General features: G+C 43.2%; 1 protein-coding gene across 4 annotated transcripts in view; it reads left to right on the top strand.

Annotated features, from left to right (window-relative positions):
* The window catches only part of BEND7 (BEN domain containing 7), a 77,888-nt gene extending 75,118 nt beyond the window's left edge, over positions 1–2,770 (top strand). For all 4 annotated transcript variants that reach the window (XM_060095478.1, XM_060095477.1, XM_060095476.1 and 1 more), the window contains one exon: positions 670–2,770. In XM_060095478.1, coding sequence (XP_059951461.1) covers positions 670–731 — 62 coding nt within the window. In that variant the 3' untranslated portion in view covers positions 732–2,770. The remainder of the gene's footprint in view (positions 1–669) is intronic.
* Positions 2,771–15,641: the final 12,871 nt, after the last annotated feature.

The following is a 15,641-nucleotide window of genomic DNA, read 5'->3' as shown; positions in this document are numbered from 1 at the left end:
AAGAGTACAGAGAATAAAATCGAAACAGTACTAAAATTTAAAGGAGGCTTCTGGATTTGAAATAGAATAGTGCAGAGTGCACCTAGGCTTAGCATTTTTTGCTCGTAAATTGGCATTCTTTTGCACACTTTTTAGAAATTAATACAGAAAAGTGTAAGGAAGAAAATGTAAATTACTTTTACCACCCAGAGACAACCATTATTGTTGGGTGTTTTTTCCCAGACTTTTCTCTATATTTTTAAAATTTATATAATGGAGGTCAAATCCATCCAATTTTGTTCCCTAAAGTTTTGTTCTGTTTTGTTTTACCACCTAACAGCATTTCCCATTACAAATCTCCATACACATTATTTTAATAGCTGCACTATATGCCGTCTTACAGGTCATATCATATTTTATTTAGCCATTTTCTACTCCTGGATGATAGATATGAACATACTCTAATAGGAACCCACATTCATGGGTTTTCCTGTAAAAATCATCATTACAGATTTCTAATGGCTAAAATTACTCATTCGGCACCCCTAAAGCCTTGGCTAAAAAATACTGATTTAGAGGTGAAACGCAGACGCCTTACCAATGAGGTCCTGTGTCTGGCCGTGTCATAGAAAAGCGTACAACTCTTCCTTAGAGAAGTGGCCCCCCTTCACTTTCTTGTCTCTGTTGTAGGTAATATATTTGACACCAGGAGAGAAAACACGGAAGACACAGAGACAGCTTTCACTGCCTAGACTTTCCTTTAGCGACACTTCTCCTTAGCGCACGCATCTCCTCCATTGGAATTTCCTCAAAGATCCACTAACATTTCAGGTTACTGCAAAGTGTGGGCGTTCTGTGAAGCTGACTCGTCACGTTTGAATAGTTTTCATATTCTTTCTTTGTAATGTGTGATCATCAAGCCTCCAATTTGGTCTAAGATTTTTAAAAATCATCTTTAGAGTTGAATTCTCAGCCTTTAAATGTCCAGCATATCACTGGGTTGGTTCAATGTCCATGAAAAAGAAGCAGTTTTATTTTCCCTGTTTTTTTTTTCCTTCAGTGTTAATATGGTATAGAGTTTTGAAGCATATTTATTTTAATGTAAATTGCTTAGTTGCAGTATAGAGGAGAATGGCTCTTTCCGGACCAAGGAAGCAGTGTTGAAGGCCAAACTTAATTAGAATCTTCACCAGCTTAGAAGATGGAAAAGTTGTTTTGGGAGACAGGACAGCTCTGATCTATTAGATTAAATAATTTGTGGCATCATTTTCTCCCCAGAATAACCATTTGTCACTGGTAAGTGCAAACGATACGTAAATTCTTAGGAAAGAAAAATCTTTCACGTAGGTTGTGTCGACACAGCGACAAAATAACTAATTAAAAGGTGAGAAGCTTAAAGTAACCAGCTATCCACATGACACCTGACAACTGTTTTAACAGATGGTTTTAGCTGAGTGGTCCAGGGTTGTGGCATCATGTGGCAACTGGCCACAAATGTACTTGACCTTGTATACTTCACGTGGCTCTGGTACACTTGCCCCCCCACTTTCTATAAAACCAACAAGTGAAAATGTGGATTCATTTTAAAGAAATATTTTTGGCATGTGGGTATTTGTTTCACAGAGATATTTGCCTCCGGATTCCTTTCTCGAGTAAGGTGGTGAATTTAAAATACCTGTTTATTTGGAGGCATTGCATTTATACTTCATTTACTGTATAAAGCGAATTACCGTGAATCTTTGGCACTTGACCCAAAGGCCAAAAGTTGGCTTGAAAGAAATTTGGACAGTAGAAACACCAGACCCCCGGGGCGTGGGGAGGGGAAATGCTGTGCTACCATTTAACACGCGTCCCTAGCACTTTATCAAATCGGAGAGTGTGAGAGCTCAGAGTTACTGTTAGTCCCACTCCCTCGGTTTGTGGTAAGGCAGCTAAGGAGGAATGAGGATCACGGTTGCCCAGCGCCGGGCAACAAGCCATCAATGGGCAGGCCAAGCCGGGAACCTCAGTTCCTGACTACCCCATCCCAGGCACCTGTGCCATCACGTCACTCGGGGCAGCTAGCCCTGGGCTAGGAGGGGCGCTCTAGGGAAGACCAGCTAATCAACCCAAGACCATAGGAGGCGTTCCTGTGATGTGACAAAGCTAGTCTAGGCGTGGCTTATGGAATCAATCCACCTGCTAGACAGATACATCTCATACACGTGTGACTTTTATCTTCTTTTCGGAGCCTCAAGGAAGGTTCAGATCAATGGTTTCCATCACAGGTTTAGCTAGCCTTTTCGATTTCAGGCCAGTTAGTAACCCCTTCCCTGACACCAGCCTCTCTGTTCATCCAGGAATCTAATGAAGCACTGTGAACCCAGGCTTTTGTTTTGCTACAAGATATGTTTTAAAATTTGTCTTCTGCCTCTCAGAAGGAAGTCTTTCTCAAGGGAATTGAAAAGATTAATTCGTGACCTTTCAACTCTGTTACAGTAAGATGAATACATTGCGAATAAAAGTAGAAACATTTACCTTACAGCTGTGGAATCTGTTAAATATACACCATGAACCTTCAAAGCACTTCCTGCCAAGACTGGGCGAGAGCTTGAATTTTTCACTACTTGAGGGGTGGGTGGGGATTGTTTGCCTCTCGAATATGTGCAATGGATTCACAGATTGGAAATACATGGCATAAAACTGCAACTGTAAAAACATATTTTATAAATTAAAACTGTGTTTACTGAACTGTGACTACTGTTCAGACTTTATTCAGAAGTTCTTTTTATAGGCTTTCTTAGCAAAAAAAAAAAAAAAGAATTATTCCATACCTATGGATAAGGTCTCAATCTTCTGTATATATGTTTTATTAATATGTAAATATTTAGATTTTTTTAAGATTACTATGTTCTTTAAAAAAATTCAACACAAGGCTAGTTGTGAAAATGGTGTGTAACACGTGCTGTGATATCAATTCCCAAGACGCCCTCTATGTCTGTTCTGGAAGAATACAATAAATTACTTTAATTGAACGCCCCTGTCTCCTGCCTGTGTGCCGGCCCTCCTGCCTTTATGAAGAGGAGACAATGTTAGCCATTAATTAAAAGGTATTTATTAGTACTCTGGTGATCTTATGCAGAAAGTTTTCTCTCCGTATGAAGTTAATTTTTAAAAATAAACGAACGAACCAGACTGCCACCAGAAAGAGTGTCTTGGGATGCATTAAGTCACAGGCTCCGCCTGGCAGTTAGATCAGTGGCAGGTCCCACCGTAACACTTGAGCAGTAAGTAGTGATATGCTTGAAGCCTAATTTTAACTGAATTAGGTAGCTTCGTAAGCTTCACTTAAAAGGTTAAGCCCTGCTTCTATGGAAACAACACATCAGAAGGACAAATCAATCTTCTCTAACGCAAAGTGGCTGTTCAAACCTAATTGCTTTATTCTCCTCTCTGAACACAGGGGGGCGCTACTCCTCATGGGGACTTGCCCCCTCCTGCCGCCAGAGGCACCCCGGGCTGGCCCGCCAGCTCTGTCGGGGCTTTGGTTCGGGGTCTGGCTCTTGGGCCCTCCTTTTGTGGAGGCATTGGCGCTGAGCTAGTCTACAGCTGGGAGGAGGTCAGTAGTCGCGGGTAAGAAAGCAGCCGGATTGCAGGAGGGAAGGTGACAGGGTGAACTGCTTGCAAAGAGAGAAAATCTAAACTACTGACAGCTAGAGTCTTCCACGCACGCGCAGCCCTTGGAAGCTGGGGGCCTGGCACCAGCCTGCCCCTCCTGCTGTCATCCCCCCAGGGCTTGGTGCGGCCCTTTGTGCGGGGAAATTATTTGTATTATTGTATTATTGCCACGTCACATGATTTGGCCCCCGCCCCCCGGGATGCCCTTGCGCCCACTCGCTGGCAAGGATCTGTGCCTCGTATGTCGCCTGGCTAACACCCTGAAGGGCTTTGCTCATCCAGTGGGAGGGGACCCAGTCTTAGCCCCAGAAGGGGCACCATTTGCATTCTCGTAGAATAAAAGCTCACACACCTGCCTCAGTTGTTTCCCCTCCTACAGGCCTAGCCTTAAAACCAAGTGACGGGGGGACGGCGGCTGACTCATTTCCCAGCTGCACCCCGAGTCCAGCTCAAGCATTTACTGAACACCCACGGTCGGTAGATGCTGTGTTGGTCTAGCACAGCCGGGGTTGGGATGCAAGGGATGAAGGCTGACGCTGGGGAGGTCTGTCGGCCTGGTGCCATCCATGCCAGGCCTTATGGACCCATCCCGAGAAGCTGGGAGTGCGTAGGGGCCGCTGAAGCATTCTGAGTAAGAGGTCCAATCAGAGTCATAGGCTCTCTTGATCGGTCTGGCTGAAGTCTGGGACGGTTAACTGGAGGGGGCCCAGCCTAGAGCAGGGAGTCCCATTAAGAAGCCGAGGGAGGGCTTCCCTGGTGGCGCAGTGGTTAAGAGTCCGCCTGCCGATGCAGGGGACGCGGGTTCGTGCCCCGGTCCGGGAAGATCCCACATGCCGCGGAGCGGCTGGGGCCGTGAGCCATGGCCGCTGAGCCTACGCGTCCGGAGCCTGTGCTCCGCAACGGGAGAGGCCACAACGGTGAGAGGCCCGTGTACCGCAAAAAAAAAAAAAAAAAAAAAAAAGAAGAGCTGATCAGAGACCAGCTCTCCTGAACTCCAGGTGTGCATACTCTGCACCAAGGTGCCACCCAGATTCAAAACGTGGAGGGCCCTGGATGTGAATATGGAGCAAAAATTCAATCTTACAAAGGAAATTTGAGCATCCTAAATTGGTTCAATGAAGTGGTGGACCAACTGCACATTCCAGTAGAAGAACTACTTTCTGCTGTCCTCTAGCAATGGAAAGAATACATTATAATTAATAACACTTACTCTATACGTGACTGAATTAAGCATCCTCCAAAAGTGATGTATGTCTAACCACTGGATAGGGAAAAATCAGATGCAGTTAACAATCTCATCCCCCTCTTGGGATCAGCACTGCAGCACTGCACCGTCTTCAGGAGAAATATCTCACTGGTGTGAAGCAATGCCACCTTCCTCCACTCCTACCTCATTGACACTGACACTCCCTGTAATACAGACCTATAGCTGTGGGCAGCTTTGACTCAGTAAGATTTTTGTTTGTTTCTGTGGTTTGTGTCATGGACTGTTCAAGTGTGTTTGCCCTACCCGCCTCCATAATGTCGGTGTTCCCTGGAAACCATAACCACAGCTGGTCTTTCCCTTTGTCCCGGTGGATGGGCTCAACAGTCATGGTAGACAGGGTAGATTTTAAATGTCCACCTGACTCCCAGATGCTGGAGACAGCAACCAAAGAGACAGGAGCCAAAATGCACCTTGATCATGCCTAGGCTAGCATTTTAACATACAGCTTTAGAAAATGAGCAAACTCTCAAAGACCAGGAAACGACTTTTGATTGGAAAGTGCCCAGTGACTTTGGAGGAGGTGGTGGAAGCTCACAAAATTAGCCTGAATTCATTTGAAAGCTTGAATGCAGGAGAAACATCAAGAAATCCTTTAAAAATTGTGAGAGACTTACTCCCCTCCCGTCCTTCCCCCATTTAAACATAAAACCACAGAAACTGAAGCTGTGGTTTTGATACAAGAATAGATAGATCCATAAAACAGAATGGAGATTTAAGGAAAAACCTGTCTCTATACAGCATATAGTAAAGGTATTGTAATAGTTAGCACAACACACGTTCAGCTGCTGTTAAACAAAGAGGCCCCCCATATAAAGTGGCTCAAATGCAATACAGACATTTTTCCCTCCAACTCATAACAGTCTAGTAGTGGGTGGGTGGTCCAGGGCGGAGGTAGGCAGCTCTGCTTCATGTGGTCACCCAGAAACCTAGTTACATCCATCTTATTGTTCTGCCACCCCTGCGGAGGCATCCACGTCCACATGGTCAAAGCTGGCTCGCCAGCACAGGTCTCTATTTAAGACTATGCAAAGGGGGAATAATGATGGAGGGGGAGCCATTTCCTTATGAAGACATGACCTTGGGACTGCATACCTCACTTCTGGTTATGTCCTATTGGCTAAAACCTTAGTCAGATGGCTACACCTAGCCCCAAAGGAAACTAGGAAATAGAGTCTCTAGCTGGATGGCTATGTGCCTACCCAAAACTTTGATTCTATTACTATCAGGAGGAGGGGAAGAATGAATACTAGTGACAATCAGCTGCTGGAACCACTGGTGACATCTTCCCTGTGCAGAAAAGGATGAATTCTTCAGTAACAAGTGTGGAGGAAAACTAGCTAGGCATTTATAAAAAGTTTAGACATATACAAAATTAGCTCAGAATGGATCATAGACCCAAATGTAAAAGCTATACAGCTATAAAACTCTTAAAAGAAAACACAGGAGTAAATCTTCATGCTATCGGGTCAGGCAATGACTTCTTAGATTTGACAGGAAACACAGGTGACAAGAGACAAATGAACAAACTGGACATCATAGAAATGAAAAACTTTTGCCCTTCAAAGGACATGAAAAAAGTGAAAAGACAACTCACAGAAGTGGAGAAAAGATTTGCAAATCACGTATCTTGTATAAAGTATAAAGAACTGGTATCCAGAATAGACAAAAGAACTTTTACAACTCAAAAATAAAGACAACCCGACTTAAAAAGGGGCAAAAGGTTTGAACAGACTTTTCTCCATAGAATATATATAAATGGCCAGCAGGCCAATAAGCATATGAAAGGATGCTCAACGTCATTAGTCATTAGGAAAACACACATCAAAACCACAATAAGATCACTTTACACCTACAAAGCCGGTTCTAATCAAAACGACAAACAAGAACAAGTATCAGTGAGAACGTGGAGAAACTGAAACCCTCAGTTGTTGGTGGGAATGTAAAATGGTTCAGGCTCTTTGGAAAAAGATCAGCAATTCCTCAAAAAGTTAAACATGACCTCGCAATTACAGTCCTAGGTATATATGAAATACAGATTTTTTTTTTTCCCTCCAATGTGGTCATCTGGAAACCCAGTTACATCCACCTTATGGTTCTGCCACCCCTGGGAGACATTCTCGTCCATGTGGTCAAAGCTGGCTCACCAGCCTAAGTCTATAATGAAGACTATGGGAAGGGGGAATAGAGTGGAGGGGAACTTCAAGAGAACTGAAAACATCTGAGCACACAAAGACTTGTACACAAATGTTCACAGCAGCATTATTCATAGTAGCCAAAAGTTGGAAACTTGAGTGCCCATCAACTGATGAATGGCTAAACAAAATGTGGTATATCCATGCACTGGAATATTATTCGGCAATTAAAGAAAATGAAGTACTGATACATGCTAACATGGATGAACCTTGAGAACATTATGCTAAGTGAAAGAAACTAGATACAAAGGCCACATATACTATGATTCCATTTATATGAAACGTCCAGATTAGGCAAGTCCATAGAGACAGAAGGTAATTAGCGGTTGCCTAGGGCCGGGATGGGGAGCAGTAATGGGAAGTGACTGCTAACAGGTGCAGGGTTTCCCTTTGGAATGATGACTATGTTCTAAAATCAGATAGTGGTGATGGCTGTGCAACTCTGAATATATTAAAAACCACTGACTTGTATAATTTAAAAGGGCAAGTTTTATAGTATGTGAATTATAGCTCAATAAAGCTGTAAAAAAATTATAGTTAAGTTGGACCCTCTTACTTTCTGTGTGACAATTAATTCCAGATATTTCAAGGATTTAAATAATAAATAATAAAAATACTAGAAAATAATAAAATAATTATATAAATTATATAAATATTATATAAATTATATAAAAATACTAGAAATTTTGTAATTAATATTTATATAAGCTTGAGGACAGAAAGGATTTCCCAAACATGATGCCATAGGAATAAATGATCAAGTAAAAATTGAAAATTTTAAATCATACTTCAAAAATTTTACAACGATAAACAGCAAGTGACAAAATGAGAAAAACATTTGCAGGATAAATCTTTTAAGAAAGAACATACCTATCATATATCCAACTCTTATAAATCAAATGTCCAATAAACATTAAAATGCTAAAATTAAACCAAGAAATGCAAATTAAAACAGTAGTAAGAAAATTTTGGTTATTCAGTTGGAAAATATTGAAAGAAAGGTAGCACCAGTGTTTTTTTATGATGAAGGGAACTGTTAGTTACTACGAATAGGCATGTTAACTGGTACAATACTTCTGAGAGCAGTTTGCCAATAAATATCAAATTTGTTTAAAACTTTTGACCTGACAATTTTACTTGAAGGAATTCATCTGGAAGAAATAAAGATTTGCCCAAAGATCAAGCACAGGGTGTTCATCACCACATTGTTTAATATTTTTACAAATTAAAATGATTTACATGTCAACAATAGTTTAAACCATAATACATCCTTAAATCAGAATACTGTACAGCCATTTTCTGAATTAAAGACTTAAATATAAGACACAACACCATAAAACTCCTAGAAGAGAACACAGGCGAAACATTCTCTGACATAAATCATACCAATGTTTTCTTAGGTCAGTCTCCCAAGGCAGTAGAAATAGAGGTGAAAATAAACAAATGGGACCTAATCAAACTTACAAGCTTTTGCACAGCAAAAGGAACCATAAACAAAATGAAAAGACAACCTACGAAATGGGAGAAAATATTTGCAAATGATGTGACAAACAAGGGCTTAATTTGCAAAATACAACTCAGCAACAAGAAAACAACCCAGTTGAAAAATGGGCAGAAGACCTAAATAGACATTTCTTCAAAGACATACAGTTGGCCAACATGCACATGAAAAGCTGCTCAACATCACTAATTATTAGAGAAATGCAAGTCAAAACTACAATGAGGTATCACCTCACACCAGTCAGAATGGCCATCATTAAAAAAATCTACAAATAATAAATGCTGGAGAAGGTGTGGAGAAAAGGGAACCCTCCTATATGGTTGGTGGGAATGTAAATTGGTGCAGCCACTATGGGAAACATATGGAGGTTCCTCAAAAAACTAAAAATAGAGTTGCCACATGATCCAGCAATCCCACTCCTGGGCATATATCCAGACAACACTATAACTCAAAAAGATACATGCACCCCTGTGTTCATAGCAGCACTATTCACAAGAGCCAAGACATGGAAACAACCTAAACGTCCATCGGCAGATGAATGGATAAAGAAGATGTGGTACATGTACACAATGGAATACTACTCAGTCATAAAAAAGAATGAAATAATGCCATTTGCAGCAACATGGATGGACCTAGATATTACCATACCAAGTCAGTCAGAAAGAGAAAGACAATACCATATGATATCATTTATATGTGGAATCTAAAATATGATACAAATGAACTTATTTACAAATCAGAAACAGAATCACGGACATAGAGAACAGACTTGTGGTTGCCAAGGGGGAGAGAGGTGGGGAAGGAATGGATTGGGAGTTTGGGATTAGCAGATGCAAACTAGTATATGTAGAATGGATGAACAACAAGTTGTACTGTATAGCACAAGGAACTATATTCAATATCCTGTGATAAACCATAATGGAAAGAATATGAAAAAGAATATATATATATATGTGTGTGTGTATAACTGAATCACTTTGCTGTACAGCAGAAATTAACACAACTGTACTTCAAGAAAAAAAAAAAAGGATACCGCACAGCCATTTTCAGCGGTGTACATAGAGACCAACAGTCAATTGATTGAAAAAGGCAGGTCACAGAACAATAGGTACTTTAGGATCTTTGGGTTTTTTTAATAATTGAACTAAAAAAAAAAGTCTAAGAGGACATGTACCCAACTATTGATAGCTACCTGTGAATGGTGAGATTATGGGTACTTTAAATTTTTCTTCCTGTTTTTTACCTCAATTAATTTTCCTGTAATGAATATGTGTTGTTTTTGCAATGAAAAGGGAAGTTATTTTTTAAACATTTCAGTAATGTAAAAAAAATGTTTATAGTGTGGAGAAATGTTCACAATATATTTCTATTAAATAGCATGTTCACCCTGATCATACTTTTTTTTTTTTTTTTTTTTTTTTTTTGCGGTACGCGGGCCTCTCACTGCTGTGGCCTCTCCCGCCACGGAGCACAGGCTCCGGACACACAGGCCCCGCGGCCATGGCTCGCGGGCCCAGCCGCTCCGCGGCATGTGGGATCCTCCGGGACCGGGGCACGAACCCGTGTCCCCTGCATCGGCAGGCGGACTCCCAACCACTGCGCCACCAGGGAGGCCCCCTGATCATACTTTTTAAATTTCAGAAACTCATTTATTTTTATAAAGTTAGTTTAATGGTCATTGTGTGTAACTACAGACAAATTGCAGCATGTCCAAAACTATACCGACATCAACAACCTCCTACACCTTTAAAAAGTTATAGACCATGTGTCACCCATTGGCCTGATCACATTCTGTAAAAGAAATATTTATACACATGCACAGAAAAAAAGAATAGAAGTTGTTAATAGTTGTTAGCTCTGGGTGGTAGAATAATATGTGATTTAAAAAAATTATTTGTGTAAGTTTTCTAAAATGAACATTTATCATTTTCTAAAATGAAAAAAATAAAGGTAAAGGAAGAAAAGGCTCAATGGTCTTTGTATTTGTATGTCATGCTCACTGTTTGGATACTATTAGGAATACCTGAAATATCGATGTAAAGTCTTGTAATACAGGCTTCCAACATATCATATAAGCTCCAAAAACTTCAGCTTGTTACTCTAATAATATGTACATTTGAACTGATTTACAGGGCTCTGGAAGTTAATGCTTTACTTTGAAGGGGGGAAAAATCATTCTGCAGCTTAACAGGAAAAGGATATCCTCTCTGCAGCTTGAAAGGAAACCAGAGCTGATGATTTATAAAAAATGTATTAGTTGCAAGATAAGAAACCCATCTGAGGTCTAAGTGCATTTGACACATCAGTTCAAAAAACAATTCCGCCAGGGCCTTTGGGATTTGGGGAGAATGGCTACATAAGAAAAAGAAAACGAGTGGGTTCCTATAACAAATGAAACCAAGACACAGGCAGCAAGGCTATGACAGTCTTCACTCACATGCTTATCCCTCTGTGCAAGGTGACAGGGACCTAACCGGAGACGTGCTTTGGAAAACAGATTGAAGGCTGTCAGGCCCACAGGTACTGCCCACTCTGTGTGAATACCAGCCAACACATATTGGACACATAGTACAGGCCAGGCACTGTTCTAATGCTTTAAAGTCCAGTTTAACTCATATAGTCCACAAAGCCATCCTGTGAAGTAACTACTACGGTTATCCCAATTGAACAGATGAAAAAAGTGAGGCAGTTTGTTCCAGTTCACGAAGGAGTTGTTTTTAGCCAAGACTTGAGTCCAGGGAGTGTGACTCCAGCTCGCATTCATCTAGACATTCAGTGAAGTGTTCAGAATAACCCCGTTGAAAGTCCAGGCCTATCTGAGTTGCCTTTACCATGCCCTTTATACTTTAGTTTGCACAAAAGCACTGAACCAGAAATGATAACACTGTCCTAAGTATTTTACAGATAAGAATTCAGTGGATCTCCGTTCTGAACCTGGAAGTACTACTATTATCCTCCCCATTTTACAGATGAGGAGACCGGGTTACAGAGAACTTAACTAACTTGCCCAAAGAGCTAATAACTGGCAGAGCCAGGATTCAAACGCAGGCGTTCTGATCTAGAGCCTATGCTTCTAATCTCTGTGCTACAGGATGTACTTCTGTGTACATGTCTTGGATGTTTGTTCTATGTCAGGCCTTGTTTTAAGTGTTTTAATTGAATCATCTGGTTTGAAATATCCCCAACACACTGTCAGAAAAAGCTGGGGAAGTAGCTAGTGTCTTAACCTGACAACAGGTTCTTTGTTAAAAGGTTTCCAAAAGCACATAGCAAAGTGGTTAACAGAGGGAGTTTTGTAATCAGAATGACCACGGTTTAAATACTGGCCCTACCATTTACTAAGCTCGGCTATCTTTTTATCCCTAATTTCCTCCCCCTCTCCACTGTCCATCCGTCCACCAAAAGAATTAGAGGAGACAGACTGAAATGGAGGTCAGACTATCCCCAGCATGATGAAGCCACTGAAAGCCCCTCACTTCCGTGGGGAGACATTTGCTGCAGGCGGCAGGGCTGGGGAAGCCGCAAGGGCGTGACGCCCCAAATCAATTGTTCTCAGAGTGTGATTCCCTAGACCGGCAGCATCAGCATCACCTGGGAACTTGTTAGAGAGGCAAAACCTCCAGCCCCGCCCCGGACCTGCTGACCTAGCAGCTCCTGGGTGAGGCCCGGTGCGTTTGAACACGGCCTGCAGGCCAACCAGACGCACACGAAAGTTTGGAAGCCACAGTCCTAGGAGACCTGGGCAGTATGGCAAGGCCCCAACCTCAGAGCACAACATGGATGACCAGTAACTTGTGACTACGGATAACAATGTGAATTCGCTCCCTTCATGAGTCAGAGCAGATTCAAAGCTTTCCCTGTGATAGCATCACTGCCCCTTGCATTCTCATTGGAGAGAACGGGAAGGCATTACAGAAGCAACTGGAAGTGCCAGTTCCCCAGGGACTGGTGGAGGCGGGGCAGGTGTGGGGAAAAGTTCAGACCCAGCCCCCTCTTTTTTGGCTGCTGGATTGAAACCCCTAGAGGGCAGGGACTAACCCCAGAACTCTCACCTCCTTGGGCCACACACTCAGCCGGTCACTCCCTGCCAAGACCCTCTCAGCGGCTGTGTCCCTCCCGGACCTCCCCTCCGTCCCTTCCATGGTGGCCCTAGACAGTCATGTTAGCCACTCAGCAGCGCTGACCAGCGCTCCGCCCTCCAGGGTGACCCCGAGCCGCACAAACAGGATGTCCAGGAGGTGGGGAAGCACCAGCTGAGAAGAAAACAAACCCACAAATCCCAAGACACTCAGCAAACCGACAGCTATTTACCAGGCCCCTACCTCAGAGGGCCCTGCACCAGGAAAGGGGACTAAAAGTACCTAGCACATGGTTACTGCTTTCAGGGGGTAGATGAGGAGGCAAGACATCAACCCAGCACAACTGCAGAGGCAGGACAAGCTCCAGGGGCTCTGGATACGCAGGTCCTCTAACCACCAGTAGAAAATATTCGGGGAAAAAAAATTCCAGAAAGTTCCAAAAAGCAAAACTTGAATTTGCCCCATGCCTGGCAACTATTTACATTGCATTTACATGGTATTAGGTATTAATTGTATTAGATGAGTTATATGCAAATACTAGGCCATTTTATATAAGGGACTTGAGCATCCGAGGATTCGGGTATCCTTGGGGGTCCTGGAACCAATCCCCTGGCTGACTGTATATATAGAGGCATGGGAGGTAATGAAGCTTGCAGCCAAGTGGTCAAAAACCTTGGAAACCAGAGTAAGGAATTCCAAATTGATCCCATAGGCCAGGGTTTCCCCAAAGTGTTAGTATATTTCTCAGAATATTCTCTTGGTAGAATTTTAACAGATGTTATGGAACTGAATGGGTTCTAGTACCAAATCCAATGTGGGGAGGGGATCCCACACCAACAAGCGATTCTCGGGACACCAGCTGGGTGTCCTACAATTCAGCTCCGTTCCCACAGTGCCTCCCCAGACAGCATCAGATCCCACAGGTGAGGGGCTCAGTCCTAGGAGACTCCCAGTCAGACTCCAGGCACAAGTCCAGGTTGCCATCTATGCTTCTGACCAACTGGCTATAAATCAGAGGTTGCTACAACCTTCTCAGGTTCGAGTACTTGGCTAGAGCAGCTCACAGAACTCAGAGAAACATTTTACTTACCGGATCACCAGTTTATTACGAGAGGCTGTAACTCAGGAACAGTCAGACAGAAGAGATGCACAGGGCAAGGCAGTGGGAAGGGGCTGGGAGGTTCCATGTCCTCTCCAGGCACCACCGTTCCGGCAGCTCCATGTGTTCAGCAACCCAGAAGCTCTCAGAACCCCATCCTTTTGATTTTTTACGGAGGCTTCCTTACGTAGGCATAAGTGATTACATCATTGGCCATCAGCCCCTCTCCACTGGGTGCGGGGGTGGGACTCAAAGGTGCAACCCTCCAATCACAGGGTTGGCTCCGTGGCAACCAGCCCCCATCCTCAGGTGCTTCCAAAAGTCACCTCATTAGCATAACAAGCAACACCTCTGAAGCTCTCACAAGCTCATAGGTCTTAGACATTCTGGATTGGACAGTTTCACAGGTATCTCACCTGCAGGACCTCTTCAATTGTGAATCTCTGGAGGCTGCATTTTACAAACATTTCAATATAGAACCCTTTTTCAGAGGACTAGTGCTCCATGTAACAAACTCAGTTTGTAGATTTCAGTTGGTGGGTTGGTGGGTCTGTTCCTGCTGTGATCTCCTCAGTAGCTTGTTGAGAATATGGCTTCGGAGGTCTCACAGCTCCTCTGAAGCAGAAATACTGCCCCAGGTGAGTCCGATGTATCATCAAGCTTGGGAATGATTGGTTTCCATTGTTGCAACTGAATTCTATGGGCCAATGATGATGGGAAGGGACAGGTGGGAGGAAGAAGGAATAATAAGCAAGACCGTACGGCTTAGATATGGGGCCCGTGAGGGGATCTGGAGTGTCACCTACAAATTGACACTTGCCATCTACCTCTACAAGGATTCAATTATGAGCTGCTGCAGCCACTGACCTTCAACAAACACCCCCTGAAAGGAGCTCAGGGTGAAGGTCAGAAATGAGGTCCTCTGTGCTCTGGAGGAAACTGGCAGAACAGGTCTTCAGATAGGCATTTTCAGGTGAAGATTTTCTGAGCCCGATTCTTGCATCTCCTCATATCTAGAAAAGCACTAAAATCCTTCATGGTGATGTCTGCACCTCGTGACTAGCAGTGACCTTCACGAGACCTGCAGAAACCTTCTACAAAAAAAAATGTGCTTGATTGCATGGACTCCCCCTTTACCAAAATCACATATACACTGACCTTCCCCCACTAGCTCTTTGGAGCAGTTTCTCAGAGCTATCTGAAATGCCGTCCCCAGGCTACAGTCCTCATTTTGCCTCAAATAAAACTTAACTCACAATTCTCATGTTGTGCATTTGTTTCAGCCAACAGGAGGCAGTGTGGGGATATGGGGGCCATGAGGGGATATGGAAACCCTGAGGGGAAGAGAGGTACACCATCAGGAACAGAACAGAGATTGGAAGGAAAACCTCACTTTTTAGTAGAAAGAACCCACACCTGTGGAGGGGCTCGTGGTTTACAAAGTATCTTCCAAAATACCAGCTGACTTTCTTACAATCCCATGAGGTGGTTAGGAAAATGATCTCCATTTTTCTTGGTTTAAGGAAACCAAGACTAAGTGGATAGGCGCTTGTTTTTCTTTATACTGTCCCATATCTGACTGCTGTCTTCACTCTGAGCAATTGCTAGAGTGACGCAGGACCATCAGCATCCCAGACAGCAGCGGCCGGGATGCCTGTACCAGCAGCAGGCATCGGCCCAGACCTCGCTCAGGGGCCGACCTGGCTGTGGTCACTGCCATGCAGCCCCTGGAATGCCATTTTCCTGCCCTTTTTCCAAATCTGGTTCCCCAGCCTTCCCCCCGCCTATGGTGTGAGCTACCCCATCTCCCTCCATACCTACCTTTTCTAAGTTAGCCAGAGTAGGTTTCCACGGCTTCTAAAAAGCT

The sequence above is a fragment of the Mesoplodon densirostris genome, chromosome 4 (genome assembly GCF_025265405.1).
Source record: "Mesoplodon densirostris isolate mMesDen1 chromosome 4, mMesDen1 primary haplotype, whole genome shotgun sequence".
Taxonomy (NCBI): Eukaryota; Metazoa; Chordata; class Mammalia; order Artiodactyla; family Ziphiidae; genus Mesoplodon; species Mesoplodon densirostris.
Note: the sequence above shows the minus strand (reverse complement) of the source record. Positions and strands in the feature narration are given on the sequence as shown.